Raw genomic sequence first — 16,334 nt, 5'->3', positions numbered from 1 at the left:
ATTTCGAATGCCCCACAAGGGTGAAAGAGAATGAGGTGGCCAAAGTCAGGGCTGTCCAGAGCATTTCATATGCAGCAGCTGTTAAAAGGGTTGAGGGATGGAATGGTGCACCTGAAGAGTCCATGGTGGTGGATAGGCCTTCACTGCAGGCTGCAGGGGTTGCCTTTCACCAGCAGGATCCTGACATTTTAAAGCTTAAGAAGGTGGACTGTGTGGCCTTTATAGCTATGGTAATTAATGGCACTGCCTAGGTGGGGAGAAGGTCCAGGAATATATAAATCATTGTGAATGCTGCGGAGCGGTTCCTAGGGCTGAAAGATTTCTCGGTGAAGGAGTTAACTTACATGGAATATTGTCACAAGCCGTACCACCCTCGCAGGTCCAAGATCCTGAGAAGGGAGATATGGAGAATTTAAAGAAGGAAGAAGTGGGAGTTTTGTTTTGTCAATGTACTATTTTTATTTGGGTGGATTAAGTTTTAAATATGGATTTTATTTTTTACCTTGTTTTGGTTTCAACCCGTCCAGTTGGTGGCGGAAATACACCTTTTGGGGTTGTAGTCCGCTATAAAACCCACAGAAGAAGAAGAGCTTTTTCTGAAACAGTGAAGAGGAGGCTGTCATAGTATATGCAAGGTTTGTAACCGTGGCGTTTCTCAGGTAAAGTTGCCAGCTATCTAGCTAACGTTAGCTGTTGTTTTAGCTCATGTCAATGAAATCGACTTTCTGCCGGGGCAGTCAGGTTTATCTAACTATTTTGACTAGGGTTAGCTAGCTAATGTTAACGTAAGCGAACTAAATTGTGAATCGATGTAACTAGCTAGTTATGGCTAAATGTAACCATAGGTTAACGTGACTTATTTTGGGACGATAATTTATTCGGAAAAATTGATCTGTCTATCTTGCACAGTTAGATAACTAGCTCGCTAGAAATGATAGCCAAGCACTAACACATAACTAATTGTGTAGCCAACAGATCTGACCCGCATGTTTAACGCTGCACCAGGGTCGGACAGGCTTCCTATGTAGATTAAAGCTGCAATATATAACTACCTGTGTAGATTAAGACAGTGGAGCCAGCGTGAGATATGGCTTGGAAAACGTAACTAGCAACTTCAATCCGAATTGTTCCAAAATGGCTGCTGTGGCTTCTATCCTGTTAGCTAGCATGAGGAAAAAATAGCAGTCATTCAATCTTATTGGTGTAACAGCTGGGGCAATTTGGAGTACAAGGCATTTATCATCCCTGCATTGATGTACGTTTTCTGAGCCATAACTCGCGCCGGCTCCAGTCCAACCCTAGTACAGTTGTGAGCAATCGGGTCGGATCTGCTGGCTAACTAATTGTACAAATGAGGACGTTTTCATTCAGCTGCCCTGAGACAGGGTAGTCAACCTTATTCCAAGGAGGGCCTAGTGTCTGCGGGTTTTTGGTTTTTCCTTTCAATTAAGGCCTAGGCAACCAGGTGAGGGGAGTTCTTTACTAGTTAGTGACGTTAATGGAATGAGTTTGACACATGTGCCCTGAGAGACTGCCAGTGAAATGCTTTGTTACGGGACCTTCCCAACAATGCAGAGAGAAAGAAAATCGAAAAGTAATAATAAACACGCAGTGCGTAATGATAACTTTGCTCTATACACAGGGTACCAGTACTGAGTGGATGTGCAGGGGTACGAGGTACATATGTACATATAACTAGGAATAAAGTGACTAGGCAGCAGGATAGATAATAAACAATCGCAGCAGCGTATGTGATGAGTCAGTTAATGCAAAAAGGGTAAATGCAGATTGTCCAGGTAGCTATTTGGTTAACTATTTAGCTGTCTTATGGCTTGGGGGTAGAAACTGTTCAGGGTCCTGTTGGTTCCAGACTTGGTGCATCGGTACCGCTTGCCGTGCGGTAGCAGAGCGAACAGTCTATGACTTGGGTGGCTGGAGTCTTTGAAAATGTTTAGGGCCTTCCTCTGACACCGCCTGGTATAAAGGTCCTGGATGGCAGGGAGCTCAGCCCCAGTGATGTACTGGGCCGTATGCACTACCCTATGTAGCGCCTTGTGGTCCGATGCCAAGCAGTTGTCATACCAAGCGGTGATGCAGCCAGTCAAGATCCTCTCAATGGTGCAGCTGTATAACTTTTTGAGGATCTAAGGGCCTATGCCAAATCTTTTCCACCTCCTGAGGGGGAAGAGGCGTTGTGCCCTTGTGTCCTCTTCACGACTGTGTTGGTGTGGACCATGATAGATCCTTAGTGATGTGGACACACAGGATCTTGAAGCTCTCGACCCGCTCCACTACATCCCCGTCGATGTGAATGGTGACGTGCTCGGCCCTCCGTTTCCTGTAGTCCATGATCAGCTTCTTTGTCTTGCTGACATTGAGGGAGAGCTTGTTGTCCTGGCAACTGCCTGGTCTCTGACCTCCCTACATGTTGTGTCATCGTCGTGGGTGATCAGGCCTACCACCGTTGTCATCAGCAAACTTAATGATGGCGCTGGAGTCGTGCGCGCCAACGCAGTCGTGGTTGAACAGGGAGTAAAGGAGGGGACTAATCACGGGCCCCGTGTTGAGGGTCAGCGTGGCGGATGTGTTGTTGCCTACCCTCACCACCTGGGGGGCGGCCTGTCTGGAAGTCCAGGATCCAGTTGCAGAGGGAGGTGTTCAGTCTCAGGAGCCTTAGCTTAGCTTCACAGTGCCACATTTTCATTTGTGCTGATTTCAAAATGAAAGAAAAGTTATCTTGCAAATTCAGCAGGCTATGGTGAGATATAGGCTTTTAGAAGTGCCGTCTTTATTTTATTAGGCCTTCTTATTGTTAATGCTGTCGTTGGTGTGCTGATTTATGCACAAGCACGCTTTCTTCCCACTCATATCAATATTGTTACATTGCGTGAAATTTAAAATACATTGTCGTTACTACATTTTTAATGATATATTTTAACATTACTATTTTCAACACCAAAAAACATTTGATTTAATAAAACATTTTTTAAAGGCCAAGTAGTAGTGTGAAATGATCATAACCAACCAACCTGCCAAAGTTAACTAGCTAGTCAAATTGGGATGGCAACATTACTGTTGAACCACTGTCACTCCCTCTGTATGTCTCTCCACACTGGAGAATATTGACATGTTGCTTTGTCTTTCAACAGGGGCATACATTGTGTTGCACTGACTGCAGATTCTTGGTACCAACATGATGAGAGTTGGAGGTAGGTTTTGTTATAGTAGCTACCTGTATTTCTGACAACAATCCGCACAACTTATATCTCACATGTACTTTGGTCAATTTGGTAAACAATTGTTTATCTTGGCTATTCTGTCAACAAACCATATTCTTAATTGCATTGTAACATAGCTATGCCTACTTGTTTAGTGTATTAGGATCCCCATTAGCTACTGCACATGCAGCAGCTGCTCTTCCTGGGGTCCACATAAAATGTACAAATAATGACAAAGTACAGAATGGTAATAGACAAGAACAACATAATATATTACATTTAATATAGAAATAAGAGTATCATCCATGTTGTTGTTAGTTCTGTGTGTGCAGTTAAGGGCAAGGCGTGCTGCTTTGTTTTGAGCCAGCTGCAGCTTTGCTAGGTCTTTCTTGACTGTCTGGTAATATGGTCAGGTGCAGCAATCAAGATGGGACAAGATCAAAGCCTAGTACAGTTGATCTTTGTGTCAAAAACGCAGACCATACCACAACATGCATACTGTACCTCTCCCCATCTTCACAACAACTTTGTAAATGATTTGACCATGATAACTGACCATCCAATGTTACTCCTAGGAGTTCAGCTTCTTCAACTTGTTCAATGTGTAGCGGTATTGTTAGAGGGGTAAAGATAAAGATGTTTGTTGGGGCGCCAGGCAGGTATTAACCCTGCCCAAAGGAAAAGAGTAGGATAGATAGAGTAGCACTACTAGACTGTAGCCTGTTGGCCAGATAGCCAGTGGACAGAAAGGAGAAGATCCATACGTTACAGCACAGGGGGAACCCAACCAATAATACCTCACACAAGAATAATGGCAGAGCAATTTAAAGGCCACTTCTTAGAAACAATTAAGAAAGAACCCAGTCATCAATCTTGGAGAATTTGCAATATTCTGTATTACGTCCCAGTGGAGGAGTGAGGGGCGGGGTATGAATGGGGGTGTGTTCATAGACAAAACAAAGGCATTCAAATGTCCAAAAATCTAATTGGCCAAATGTCAATAGTCCCACATAATATCAATACAGTTTAAACAATAAACTCCTCACGCACCCTCCTTTTAACTAAAATGTCAACCCTAAGACATCCGTCAGGGCCATAATAGTCCAGCGACACGGAAAATCAAAGGGAGCGCAGTGGGGGGAAAAGAAAGTCTGCTGCAGTGAAAAGCACTGGAGCGATAGAGGGAAAATGAGAGAGAGGGGGGGGGGGGGTCTTAGCTGTTGACTTCAGGCTTGCAGTTGCACTGTCTGTCCGTCTGATACACCTGTTGGTTTGTTTGTCAAAGCTTAGCAACACTGTTGCTACTAATCCATAACGATCAATGACAGGAGTGGGCCCTAAAGATTCCAGATACGACCTAGAGCGTTAACACCGGCGATCGACTTCAACATGTTTTACAAACTAAGCACACTGAAAATAAACATGACTTCTGCAAAGAGTTGAACACGCTGTCAAAACTGCCGCGCCAACCGAGAGCCCCCACACAGAGCCGGAAGAGCAACTTTTATTTTCTCGCTGCTGCGCTCTTAAAGTAGCAGCGTACGGTGAAGGCTGTGCAGGATTTCGCCACAAATGTTCACACCCTTTATGCACAACTCCAGTTGAGGTTTAGGTCTAAGAGAATGCTTTGAACCAAATACAAGGCTTTCAGTTTTAGATGTATTTAAGACCAGATTATTGTTAATTTCATATTCTGACACTGACTGTAACTCCTTGCTAAGAGTCTGTGAGCTCACTGGCTGTAGGTGCTGATGTGTACAGTGTGAAATCATCAGCATACATAGTCATTCTAGCTTCCTGTAAGACAAGTGGCAAATCATTTGTAAAAATAAAGAGTGACGGCCCAAGGAAACTGCCCTGAGGGATACCGCACTTTACATATCTGATGTTAGAGTAGCTTCCATTGAAGAACACTCTCTGGGTTCTATTGGATAAGTAACTCTCCAACCATGTGATGGCAGGTGATGTAAAGCCATACTAAGTTCGTTTTTTTCAATAACAAATGATGATCAGTACCATCAAAGGCTGCACTGAAACATAACAATACAGCTCCAACTATCATCTTATTATCCATTTATTTTAGCCAGTCATGAGTCAGTGCAGTACAAGTTGAGTGCCCTTCCCTACTGAAAGTCAGTGGTTAACTTGTTATTTAAAAAATAGCATTGCATTTGTTCAAAAACAATTATCTCCATCAGTTTACTAAGAACAGGCAGCAAACTGATTGGGAGGCCGTTAGAGCCAGCAAAGGGTGCTTTACTATTTTTAGGTAGTGGAATTACTTTAGCTTCCTTCAACACCTGTGGACACTCCTTTAGGCTTTGGTTAAAAACATGGCAAATTGGGGTGGTAATACAGTCTGCTACCATTCTCAGTAGTTTCCCATCTAGGTTGTCTATACCTGGTGGCTTATCATTGATGGATGGTAACTGTTTTTCCACACATTTGACTAAATTCAAACCGGCAATCCTTCTTTCATTTATTAGATCTTCAATACACATATGATGGTTCAATATGTGTCCGCTTGACCGATGAAATAGCCATTGAAATGATTGGCTATATCAAAAGGTGTTATAAATGGCCCATCAACTTCAATGAACGATGGAGATTTAATTGGGTTTTCTGTCCATAATATCACTTAAGGTGATCCAAAGTATTTTCCCATAGTTTTTTTTTATGTGATTTATCTTGTTTTAGTAATATGTCTTATTTTTTGAGTGTAAAATTGTCACCAGATTTCTCAGTTGACAGTGTCAACCAATCAGCTGGACTTGTTTTCCACCTCTTTGAACCATAACATTTTAATGAATTGTCTATCCAGGGGCTCTAACAGTTAGTTTCTTAACAGGTGCATGCTTGTGCTACATCTGGATTCTCCTCCTTATACACATCAGACAAACATAATTGTCCTTAGAACATTTTGTATGATTTCTTATAAATAACTTTAGGCCCTGCCTTTGGTACTTTTGGCTTTCCTTGTTATTGCCACAATGTTATGGTCACTACAGCCAATGGGAACATATATTGCTTTGGAGCAAAGCTCTGCAGCATTGGTGAAGATATTATCAATACAACTGGATGTCACAGATCCAACACTATTGGTATGCACTCTAATTGGTTGTGTGACAACCTGGGGCATATTACAGGCATTAGTCACAGTAAGAAACTTCCTCATCTGAGGATAACTAGATGATAACCAGTAAATGTTCAGGTCACCAAGAAAATACATCAGAGACCTTATCTAACATCACACACACAGTGTTACATTTTCTCTCTCCTTTCTCTCGCTGTGTTTGTCTATTGATCTCTCTCATTTCTTTCAGGCATCTTAAAGTTTGCTACATTGGTTTCGGTCTTTTTCCTGGCAGTTTTCCTTGCCTTCCAGCTGCTGGAAATTAATATGGACTTCAATTTGGGGAGTGAGTTTGGTTACAGATGTTTTCCAGTGTTGTAATTGTGCATATCAATCAATTGTTTTAAATGCATCACTCAATGAATAGGATTAATAATCTTCACAGGGGATTCTAAATTTAGGCCTCCTTCAGAAAAAAACATATTGTCTGCATAAGACACCCCTCAGTCTCTGGCTAAATTCATACACTACGAAGACGGAAGCTACGAAGTGTAGCGCAATGTCGTTTTTCGTCATAAAAGGGGTGGCTCCTTGTAATACGTTCCGGCATTCGGGCGTACTTTTGTACTACCTGAAAGTTGAGACGCGCCATATCATTCCTTCCGCAGCCGTGGGGGCAGTGTTGTCGCTTGGTTCCTTGATCTGATCTATAGGCTATTCATCAAAGTAGCCTATTTTGTATTTGTAACCAAATATAATCTCAGCGACTGTTCAAATAGTAAACCAAACAACAAGAATCAACCACCCCCCAAAAAAAAACATTATTTTGTTTAGGTAATAACTAGTGATTCCAGGCTATCGTGAAATGGTAGAACCTGCTGTAGCTTTCTAGCTAGCCATGTGCTTTTTCGCCCCTCTGACCAAAACATGACGTTCTATTTTTAGCTGATATCGGAATGAATACACAAGCAGCATATCAAACTGGGATAATGTTTTAGGTTGCACCGGCAAGTAGAAAAATATTTGCTAGGGCGTATTTAAAAAAATAAATTATAAATCTGATTATTTCACATGGAGATGTGGGTCGCTAAAAGGGCTAGCTAGCTTGCTATGTTTTTAGCCAGGCTAAAGCCAGATAGTCAGGCTGCCAGCTAGCTACTACTAGCAAGGGAAGCAGACTCTTCCTTGCTTTCACAAAATTAAATTACAAAAATAAAAAACTTTGCCATCGCCCCCTTGTGAGTGGGACTGGTGAGGATATCATGTTACCAAAAGGTGTCTGCTGCTCCAAAAATCCCACTCCAACCGCGCGCATGCACGTAAATCAACAGAGTGAAGCTTGTAGTAACCTTTAGACAAAGGCTATTGTTGTGCTACCCACAAAGGTTAACTTTGAAATTGTATAACATATTCAGTTTCAACTCATTGGGAGTGAGGTTTGAGTTGTCTGTAGACTGAGAACTTGTGGTTTTGTGCAAAGCTCAATGTTTTAACTTAAATAAGGAACTAATGTCATAAAGACGTCTGAGAAACTCGAGTCCAACTTGTCGGTTTCTTTCCCTCCAACAGGGTCTATGCCTGTAGAGGAAGGCTGTAAGTATACTTCAACAACGTCTCCTATCACCACATCTCTTTAGCCTACGTTTTGATTCCATCAATCAAGTTACATTTCTTCATTTTTTTCCTCCCAATGGTATTTGAAAATCAGGGATGCTCTCTTAACAAACCATGGAAACGCCTTACCATGTATGCTTAAGTGTTTGGAGCTAAGTAGTTAATCTGTATGTATTGTATAGTTACCACCTGGCCTTTTGTGAGTGTGTTGGTTCTTTAGCTGTTGAGTCATATGTAAATAGTCTGGTTTGTACTGTAGGTGTGTGAGTTATATTGTGAGAGTGATTTCAAGCTGTGTGTGTGTGTGTGTGTGTGTGTGTAATAGTAGTCTGTGTTTGCAGGGTCTAGATATGTACGTGTTCGCTGATATTTGGTGTGTGTTTGATGGGGGAGGGAATGCGAAAGTGTGTATTGGGATTGTAAACTCTGCTTTTGAAATTCCATTCACAGCTACCAGATTGGCCCGCTACAAGTGTGGCCTCTCCAAGCCATGTCCCGAGGGACACTTCTCCTTTAAGATGGCCAGCGGAGCAGCCAGGGTTGTGGGTCCCAAAATCTGCCTGGAGGACAACATGTAAGAGACATACGCCTATATTAACAGTACAACCAAAGACCCACCCCCTCTCAACCTATATTTACAATACAACCAAAGAGTCAACACCTCTCAACCTATATGCAGGGGCCAGTTTAGAAACAAGTGTCTTAAATAAGATGTGTTATTCCCCCCAAAAAAAAAGGAACTTTGCACTTGACTTTTCCTACTAGCATTGACTTTGCTGATAACTTATTTTATTTAGAAAAATACTACGACTTATGTGGTTGTCACACCTAGCTATCTTAAGATAGCTAACTAACTGTAAGTCGCTGTGGATAAGATCGTCTGTTAAATGACTAAAATGTAAACATCTATTGCCAGGTAGAAATCTAGAGTGTAGAGCTGACACTAGGCTATTCTACAACACCATTATCCATGTCTGTTCTACAGGATACATTTCTGGTCTTATTTTATAGATTCCTAGTTCATACCTGTCTACGCTAGTCTGTCTATCTTGTAGCTGAGGTGGGGATGAATTCAAACAAGCAACCTGTTGAAAAGACTTATCAATTTCGATTCAACTGTTAACCCTCTGTTCAATTAACTGTTGACTCTTGTGGTGTCTTGCATCCGTGTTATCAAAATACATTTCCTCAAGTCTATTTTATTTTGTATCTTTCCCAATATGTTGACAATGTGTCTGCTATACGACCAGGGTGTGACAAGTCTCAGTATAGTGGTGAAGAAAGATGACAAGGATGGGACTAACCTAACCACAAGGTTCACAATCAAATGATGCTCCATTTGTCCTTTCAGATTGATGAGCGGCGTCAAGAACAACGTGGGCAGAGGAATTAACATCGCTCTGGTTAACGGTAAACCAGCCTTGTCACTACTACATACCATAGACAAACAGTACTTCTCCTTGTATTCAAATCGGTTGTTTTGCATGTTTACATTTGTGAGAAATATGACAATTTAAAATGACATCTGGTATGTGGAACATTTACTTTGTTCAGGGGTTGGCAGCTCGAGTCCTTTTGAGGGTGTGTAGAATGCGTAGATAGCTGTTAGTGCTGGGCTGGAACAAAAGCCTGCATACAACATGGCGCTCCAGGAGTGTAGTTGCCCATCCCTGCCTTGGTTAACTACTGCAATGCTAACCGGTCCATACCACTGTTCATATACAGTGAGTGTACAAAACATGAAGAACACCTTCCTAATATTGAGTTGCACCCTCTTTTGCCCTCAGAACAGCCTCAATTTGTTGGGACATGGACTCTACAGTGTCGAAAGCGTTCCGCAGGGGATGCTGGCCCATGTTGACTCCAATGTGTCCTACAGTTGTCAAGTTGGCTGGATGTCCTTTGGGTGGAGGACCATTCTTGATACACACAGGAAACTGTTGAGAATGAAAAACCCAGCAGGGTACTACCATACCCCAATTAAAGGCACTATTTTCTCTTGCCGATTCATCCCCTGAATGGCACACATACACAATCCATGTCTCAATGCTTAAAAATCCATCTTTAACCTGTCTCCTCCCATTCATCTACACTGATTTGAAGTGGAGTTAACAAGTGACACCAATAAGGGATCATAGCGTTCACCTGGATAGTCTGTCATTGAAAGAGCAGGTGTTCTTAATGTTTTGTACACTCAATGTATACAGTACTTTCCATTGTCATTGAATGTACTAGTATTCATGATAGGAGTTAGCTTGTGAGCATACATTAGCTTGTCATGAACAAAAGTTGTTTGTTCTCCACAGGAAAGACAGGGGACCTCATCAAGACCGACTCCTTTGACATGTGGGCGGGAGGTGAGGCCTTTGTTTCAGTCAGATTTCCTGTGTCGTGTTCGTTTCATGGTGTGTCTCTGGACTAGGCAGGCGGACTAGTCAAACCAGTGTTCCTGTGATTTGTGTGTGACCTTTTGCAGATGTCAAAACGCTCATCACATTCCTGAAGACTATCGAGGAAGGAACCGTAGTGATGATGGCCACATTTGACGATTCGTCCACAAAGTAGGTGTTCGGAACTGGAATAAAAAATAAAAATGCAGCATTTAACTTCTCCATTAACTCTTAGATGATCATTTTAAGATTTGGCAAATACTTCAGTTAAGTGTCTGGATCAATCTGTTTCAGTCCTCCAGGGACTGAATTTAACCCTTCTAGAATTGACGAATGACTGTCACTTGAATACACCCCTTAACTGACTGCAGTGAAGGCTAAATGAATTTCACCCTAACTGCTGATATTAAAGGAGTAGTTACACCAATGACTGTTGATGTATAACATTAGTGACTAAGATAAAAGGTTCACGCAAAGGAAAGGGTGGAGACATTTAAGTGTCTAGTTTACAGACTGTCTCAATGACATTCTTGCTGTGTATTCACTAGCAAACGGGGAGGGACTACCTGAACTTGTCCAATAAGAAACATTATTTTTCTGTTGCATAATGTTTCGCTACGGTGTGCACAAATGAATACGACCCTGCTTTGTGGTCCTCAGGCTGAATGACGAGTCCAAGACGATGATTGGTGAACTGGGCAGTTCCAGCATCAGCACATTGGGCTTCAGGGACAACTGGATCTTTGTGGGGGGCAAAGGGATTAAGACCAAGAGTCCCTTTGAGCAGGTAACTTCAACCCCCCCCTCCTTAAATCTGTATCCTCAATCTGGTTTGTTCACATTTTTCTATCTGGTTTGTTCACATGGAACTAATTCACCTCTCCCTGTTAAAATATCACGGCTTCAGTGAAGCACAACCGACAGAATATAGTACCTAGAACACACAATTTATCATGAGTTAGTCAGCCACCAATTGTGCAAGTTCTCCCACTTAAAAAGATGAGGCCTGTAATTTTCATCATAGGTACACGTCAACTATGACTGAGATTTCTTCCAGAAAATCACATTGTAGGATTTTTAATGAATTTATTTGCAAATTATAGTGGAAAATAAGTATTTGGTCAATAACAAAAGTTTCTCAATACTTTGTTATATACCCTTTGTTGGCAATGACACAGGTCAAACGTTTTCTGTAAGTCTTCACAAGGTTTTCACACACTGTTGCTGGTATTTTGGCCCATTCCTCTAGAGCAGTGATGTTTTGGGGCTGTCGCTGGGCAACAGACTTTCAACTCCCTCCAAAGATTTTCTATGGGGTTGAGATCTGGAGACTGGCTACGCCACTCCAGGACCTTGAAATGCTTCTTATGAAGCCACTCCTTCGTTGCCCGGGCGGTGTGTTTGGGATCATTGTCATGCTGAAAGATCCAGCCACGTTTCATCTTCAATGCCCTTGCTGATGGAAGGAGGTCTTCACTCAAAATCTCACGATACATGGCCCCATTCATTCTTTCCTTTACACGGATCAGTCGTCCTGGTCCCTTTGCAGAAAAACAGCCCCAAAGCATGATGTTTCCACCCCCATGCTTCACAGTAGGTATGGTGTTCTTTGGATGCAACTCAGCATTCTTTGTCCTCCAAACACGACGAGTTGAGTTTTTACCAAAAAGTTATATTTTGGTTTCATCTGACCATATGACATTCTCCCAATCCTCTTCTGGATCATCCAAATGCACTCTAGCAAACTTCAGACGGGCCTGGACATGTACTGGCTTAAGCAGGGGGACACGTCTGGCACTGCAGGATTTGAGTCCCTGGCGGCGTAGTGTGTTACTGATGGTAGGCTTTGTTACTTTGGTCCCAGCTCTCTGCAGGTCATTCACTAGGTCCCCCTGTGTGGTTCTGGGATTTTTGCTCACCGTTCTTGTGATCATTTTGACCCCACGGGGGTGAGATCTTGCGTGGAGCCCCAGATCGAGGGAGATTATCAGTGGACTTGTATGTCTTCCATTTCCTAATAATTGCTCCCACAGTTGATTTCTTCAAACCAAGCTGCTTACCTATTGCAGATTCAGTCTTCCCAGCCTGGTGCAGGTCTACTATTTTGTTTCTGGTGTCCTTTGACAGCTCTTTAGTCTTGGCCATAGTGGAGTTTGGAGTGTGACTGTTTGAGGTTGTGGACAGGTGTCTTTTATACTGATAACAAGTTCAAACAGGTGCCATTAATACAGGTAACGAGTGGAGGACAGAGGAGCCTCTTAAAGAAGAAGTTACAGGTCTGTGAGAGACAGAAATCTTGCTTGTTTGTAGGTGACCAAATACTTATTTTCCACCATAATTTGCAAATAAATTCATAAAAAATCCTACAATGTGATTCTCTGGAGAATTTTTTTTCTCAATTTGTCTGTCATAGTTGACGTGTACCTATGAAAATTACAGGCCTCAACATTTTAAGTGGGAGAACTTGCACAATTGGTGGCTGACTAAATACTTTTTTCCCCCCACTGTTTTGGAGTCAATACCACAACATCCAACTTCGGATGCAGATCATACAAGTTATCGTCTACAACCCTCAAACTCAACTCTGGTTCCACTGCATTTTTTCATTGTTCCCCTCTAATCAGGGACTGATTTAGACTCGACACCAGGTATGTGCAATTAATTATCAGGTAGAACAGAAAACCAGCAGGCTCCGGACCTCGAAGGGTAAGAGTTGAGCACCTCTGGTCTACAACGTTGCCAATAATAATAATAATAATAATAATAATATGCCATTTAGCAGACGCTTTTATCCAAAGCGACTTACAGTCATGCGTGCATACATTTTGTGTATGGGTGGTCCCGGGGATCGAACCCACTACCTTGGCGTTACAAGCGCCGTGCTCTACCAGCTGAGCTACAGAGGACCAATGTCATCAAAGGATTGATTACCTAGCGAGGCAAGGTAAAATATCCCGAATAGTCTACTTGTTGAGCATAGCTATAGCCATCAGTCTGGTGTTCATGGTCATCACTCACTGTTCAGTTTGTCAAGGTCCCAACATCAGCATATAACTAACCTGCTACAGGGCTATTTGACGCAAGAATGCTCGTGTGCATCACTGGAACGTGACGTTTGTAAAGAGAACATTTGTAAGATATGTAAAACACAGCCACTCCATGATTTTGTTTTCGTTCTTTATAGTTCTGAACTATTGATTTCATTACCTTAGTTTCACCAGAGAAGGCGATTTTAGAACACATTGTCCTTTACATTGACACCTGACCCTTGAACATGTTGCCCCTGAGTGTATAGGCACTCCTTCAATATTGACTTTCCATTCTCCCTTATGTGTTCTTGTGACACTGTTTGTGATAGCTGTGGCGGTACACACACAGCCTTATCAGACGAGGGGCCAGGCATTGTGCTTCCCAAATGGCACCCTTATCCCTTTATAGTGCATTAAACACTTCCACTATATCGGGAATAGGGTGCCATTTGAGATGCAGGCATGGGGTCTAATCCAAAACCTCTCTCTTTCTGCCTCTACAGTACATAAAGAACAACGCCGGCACCAACAAATACGAGGGCTGGCCCGAGGTGCTGGAGATGGAAGGCTGCATACCCCAAAGACAGGAGTGATCTTTGAACTTTAACCCTCAATCGGCCAACTCCCGTTCCCTTCATATTCGACCCCTTCATGCCTTTGGCTGTGTCTCTCATTCTTCTCTTAAAATAGTGTACTTGCACCTTTCCTATGATGGCTCTAACAATGGTGGAACCTCCCTCCACCCAATGTTAACACCAACACAGCCTTTGCATTTTAGAGACTGTCCCTCTGCGTTGCAGCTGTCAATGTTCTCAGCAATCGGTGTTTGACATCAGGGAGCGTCCTTGTATCTTCCTGTGTTTGTTTGTGTCAAGGTATTGTCTATTTATGGAAAGAGGAATGGAAGGGTAGCTGGTTTGGCAGAAACTCCTGTTATTGGTTATTCAGCAGAATGTACCAAGGTCACTGTGATATTTGTAAATAGAACTACAAAAAAATTAACAAACTTTTGAACATCCATATTGTAATAATATAAAATATTGGAAAGCTATATGGCTTGTTAAGATCCTTGTTACTGAAGAGTGAATTTATATTATAGCTTTTTTATCTTTAGTGATTGGTCTTTTTTAAATCATACATTTTTGTGTGGGTTGGGAGTGGAATGAATGAGAAGCGTGTAGCTAAAGCGTGCGAGTGGAGAGTTTGTATTTTGTGTGCATCTTCCTTGGATAGAATGGGAATCGTTGGTTTTGGATGGGGGTCATGTACGTAAGTGTTTCAGTAAAAATCTATAGATATTTTTGAGGGAAATATTTAGCTGATTGTTAAACAATTGATTTGTTTATCTATCAGCCTTGGAAAAAACATTCAAGAAATAGGTACATTACAAAGATGACTAGGTTTTGATTTTGCGGCTAGATCTTACTTGAATAAGTATCCAGTATCTCTGGTTTACTTTAAAGACTACTAACTCTCTGCATCTCATAGCTCTTCCACTTGACTCTCCTAAAGGGTTGATTACGTCATTGCGACTGATTTATTTTTTTATATGATACAAAAACTGCCTAGGCTGACGCTCTTACCTTTTTTAGCTGTGTTACTGCTTGCTTTTGTAACATTGCGTCATATCCCCACTGGATCTTCTTCAATGAGCTGTCTCGGTACACTACCACTGTACATTAGCCTTGGTCATATTAGCTCCAATTCAACCCAGCTGTCATTTTGTCACACTTGAAATGGAGTAAACTACACACTCACGTGCAATAGTCAGTTGGATTATTCAATGGATTGATTTAATGTTCTGTGTGTGAAGTTGAATCCGTTGGGAGATTATTGCATATGCAATTATGTCCTCTCATACACTTTGTAAGCATGGTAACACCCGGTGCTAAAAATAGCAAACGTTTAGGAGTGTAATGTTGAACTCTCTTGTTGCCCAAAACATCTCACCTCTGTCCCCTAGTTGGTTCAAAGCACAACACTGTCTGTTTTGGTCAAATGGCAGATATACAATCCTGGTTCCAGTTTTGTTTGCGTTTAGCGCAGTACATGTAACCTAACACAATGTGATTGTGCAGGTGATTCTGAAACCTGTTCCCCCAGCCACTTTTCTGTGGAGTCATTGTAATGAAGGGTTTGCCCTTTAGCCTTGACATTGGCAGGATATTTTTACACAATGAATTGCATCCTACACATTGCATTTAAAAAAAAAAAGATATTTATTGTTGTGTTCTTTAGTTTCATTTGAAGACGTGAAGTGAAAAGGCCAAATCGAAACTCCATCGATGCCATTCCAAAAAAAAGGTTTGCCCTTCCTGCTCTTAATGGATTTCAGCCCACACTGTGCCTTGTCTGATTTACAAATCCATAGACAGTCTGTACTATTTCCTATTTCTGCACCTCCACTAAACTACTGATTTGTTAATCATACCCATCATATTGTTGTTGCAAGGGATGTCCTACATCTGTGTCATGCAAGGGATGTCCTACATCATATTGTTGTTGCAAGGGATGTCCTACATCTGTGTCATGTGAAACATTTTAAACAACTTACCATTCATGAGAGTGATTGATTAATAAAGCTCATCCTGTCTTTATTGGACTGATTAATAAAGCTCATCCTGTCTTCATTGGACATGTGCCATTTATTTAGACACAAGTCCTGGATTTGAAAGTATTTCCCACAATGCCTTTGTTACGGATACAGGTATCCTGTGTTTTTGTGTGTTTCTCTCCTTCTGCCCTAATCACAGGTGTCCTGTATGTTCGTGATTGGTGGTCGTTGAGGTGTCTGCTGATTGGACCAATCAGTGAACATTCCTGTGCATTGCACCACCTGTTACTCGTTTGTTCAATCACACAGCCCATTGTATAAAAACCAGTCTTGTGTTTGTTGAGGGAGAGAGAGAGAATATTTCCGTTTGTGAGTATGGACACGGTGGTGTCCTGTTTTTGGTTACTCACTAAGTTGCTGTTTATTATGATTGGTAAATTCTGTTAGACTACTGTT

General features: G+C 41.9%; 1 protein-coding gene across 4 annotated transcripts; it reads left to right on the top strand.

The window, feature by feature from the left end:
* The first annotated feature begins 551 nt into the window (after nt 1-551).
* On the top strand, nt 552-15,954 carry LOC121543422 (protein FAM3C-like). Of its 4 annotated transcripts, none has more exons than XM_041853277.2 (10): nt 552-635; nt 3,150-3,209; nt 6,542-6,637; nt 7,861-7,884; nt 8,356-8,479; nt 9,257-9,315; nt 10,212-10,262; nt 10,382-10,466; nt 10,956-11,082; nt 13,828-15,954. In XM_041853277.2, exons 2-10 carry the CDS (start codon nt 3,194-3,196, stop codon nt 13,915-13,917), a joined length of 672 nt encoding a protein of 223 aa, XP_041709211.1. In that variant the 5' UTR covers nt 552-635; nt 3,150-3,193; the 3' UTR covers nt 13,918-15,954. The 4 variants fall into 4 exon arrangements, with proteins under 4 accessions (XP_041709211.1, XP_041709213.1, XP_041709210.1 ...); XM_041853276.2 differs by having other exon boundaries at nt 589-659; XM_041853279.2 differs by lacking the exon at nt 6,542-6,637.
* Nucleotides 15,955-16,334: the final 380 nt, after the last annotated feature.

This window comes from Coregonus clupeaformis, chromosome 11, assembly GCF_020615455.1.
Source record: "Coregonus clupeaformis isolate EN_2021a chromosome 11, ASM2061545v1, whole genome shotgun sequence".
NCBI classification, from domain to species: Eukaryota; Metazoa; Chordata; class Actinopteri; order Salmoniformes; family Salmonidae; genus Coregonus; species Coregonus clupeaformis.
This window is presented reverse-complemented; position numbering and strand designations above follow the sequence as displayed.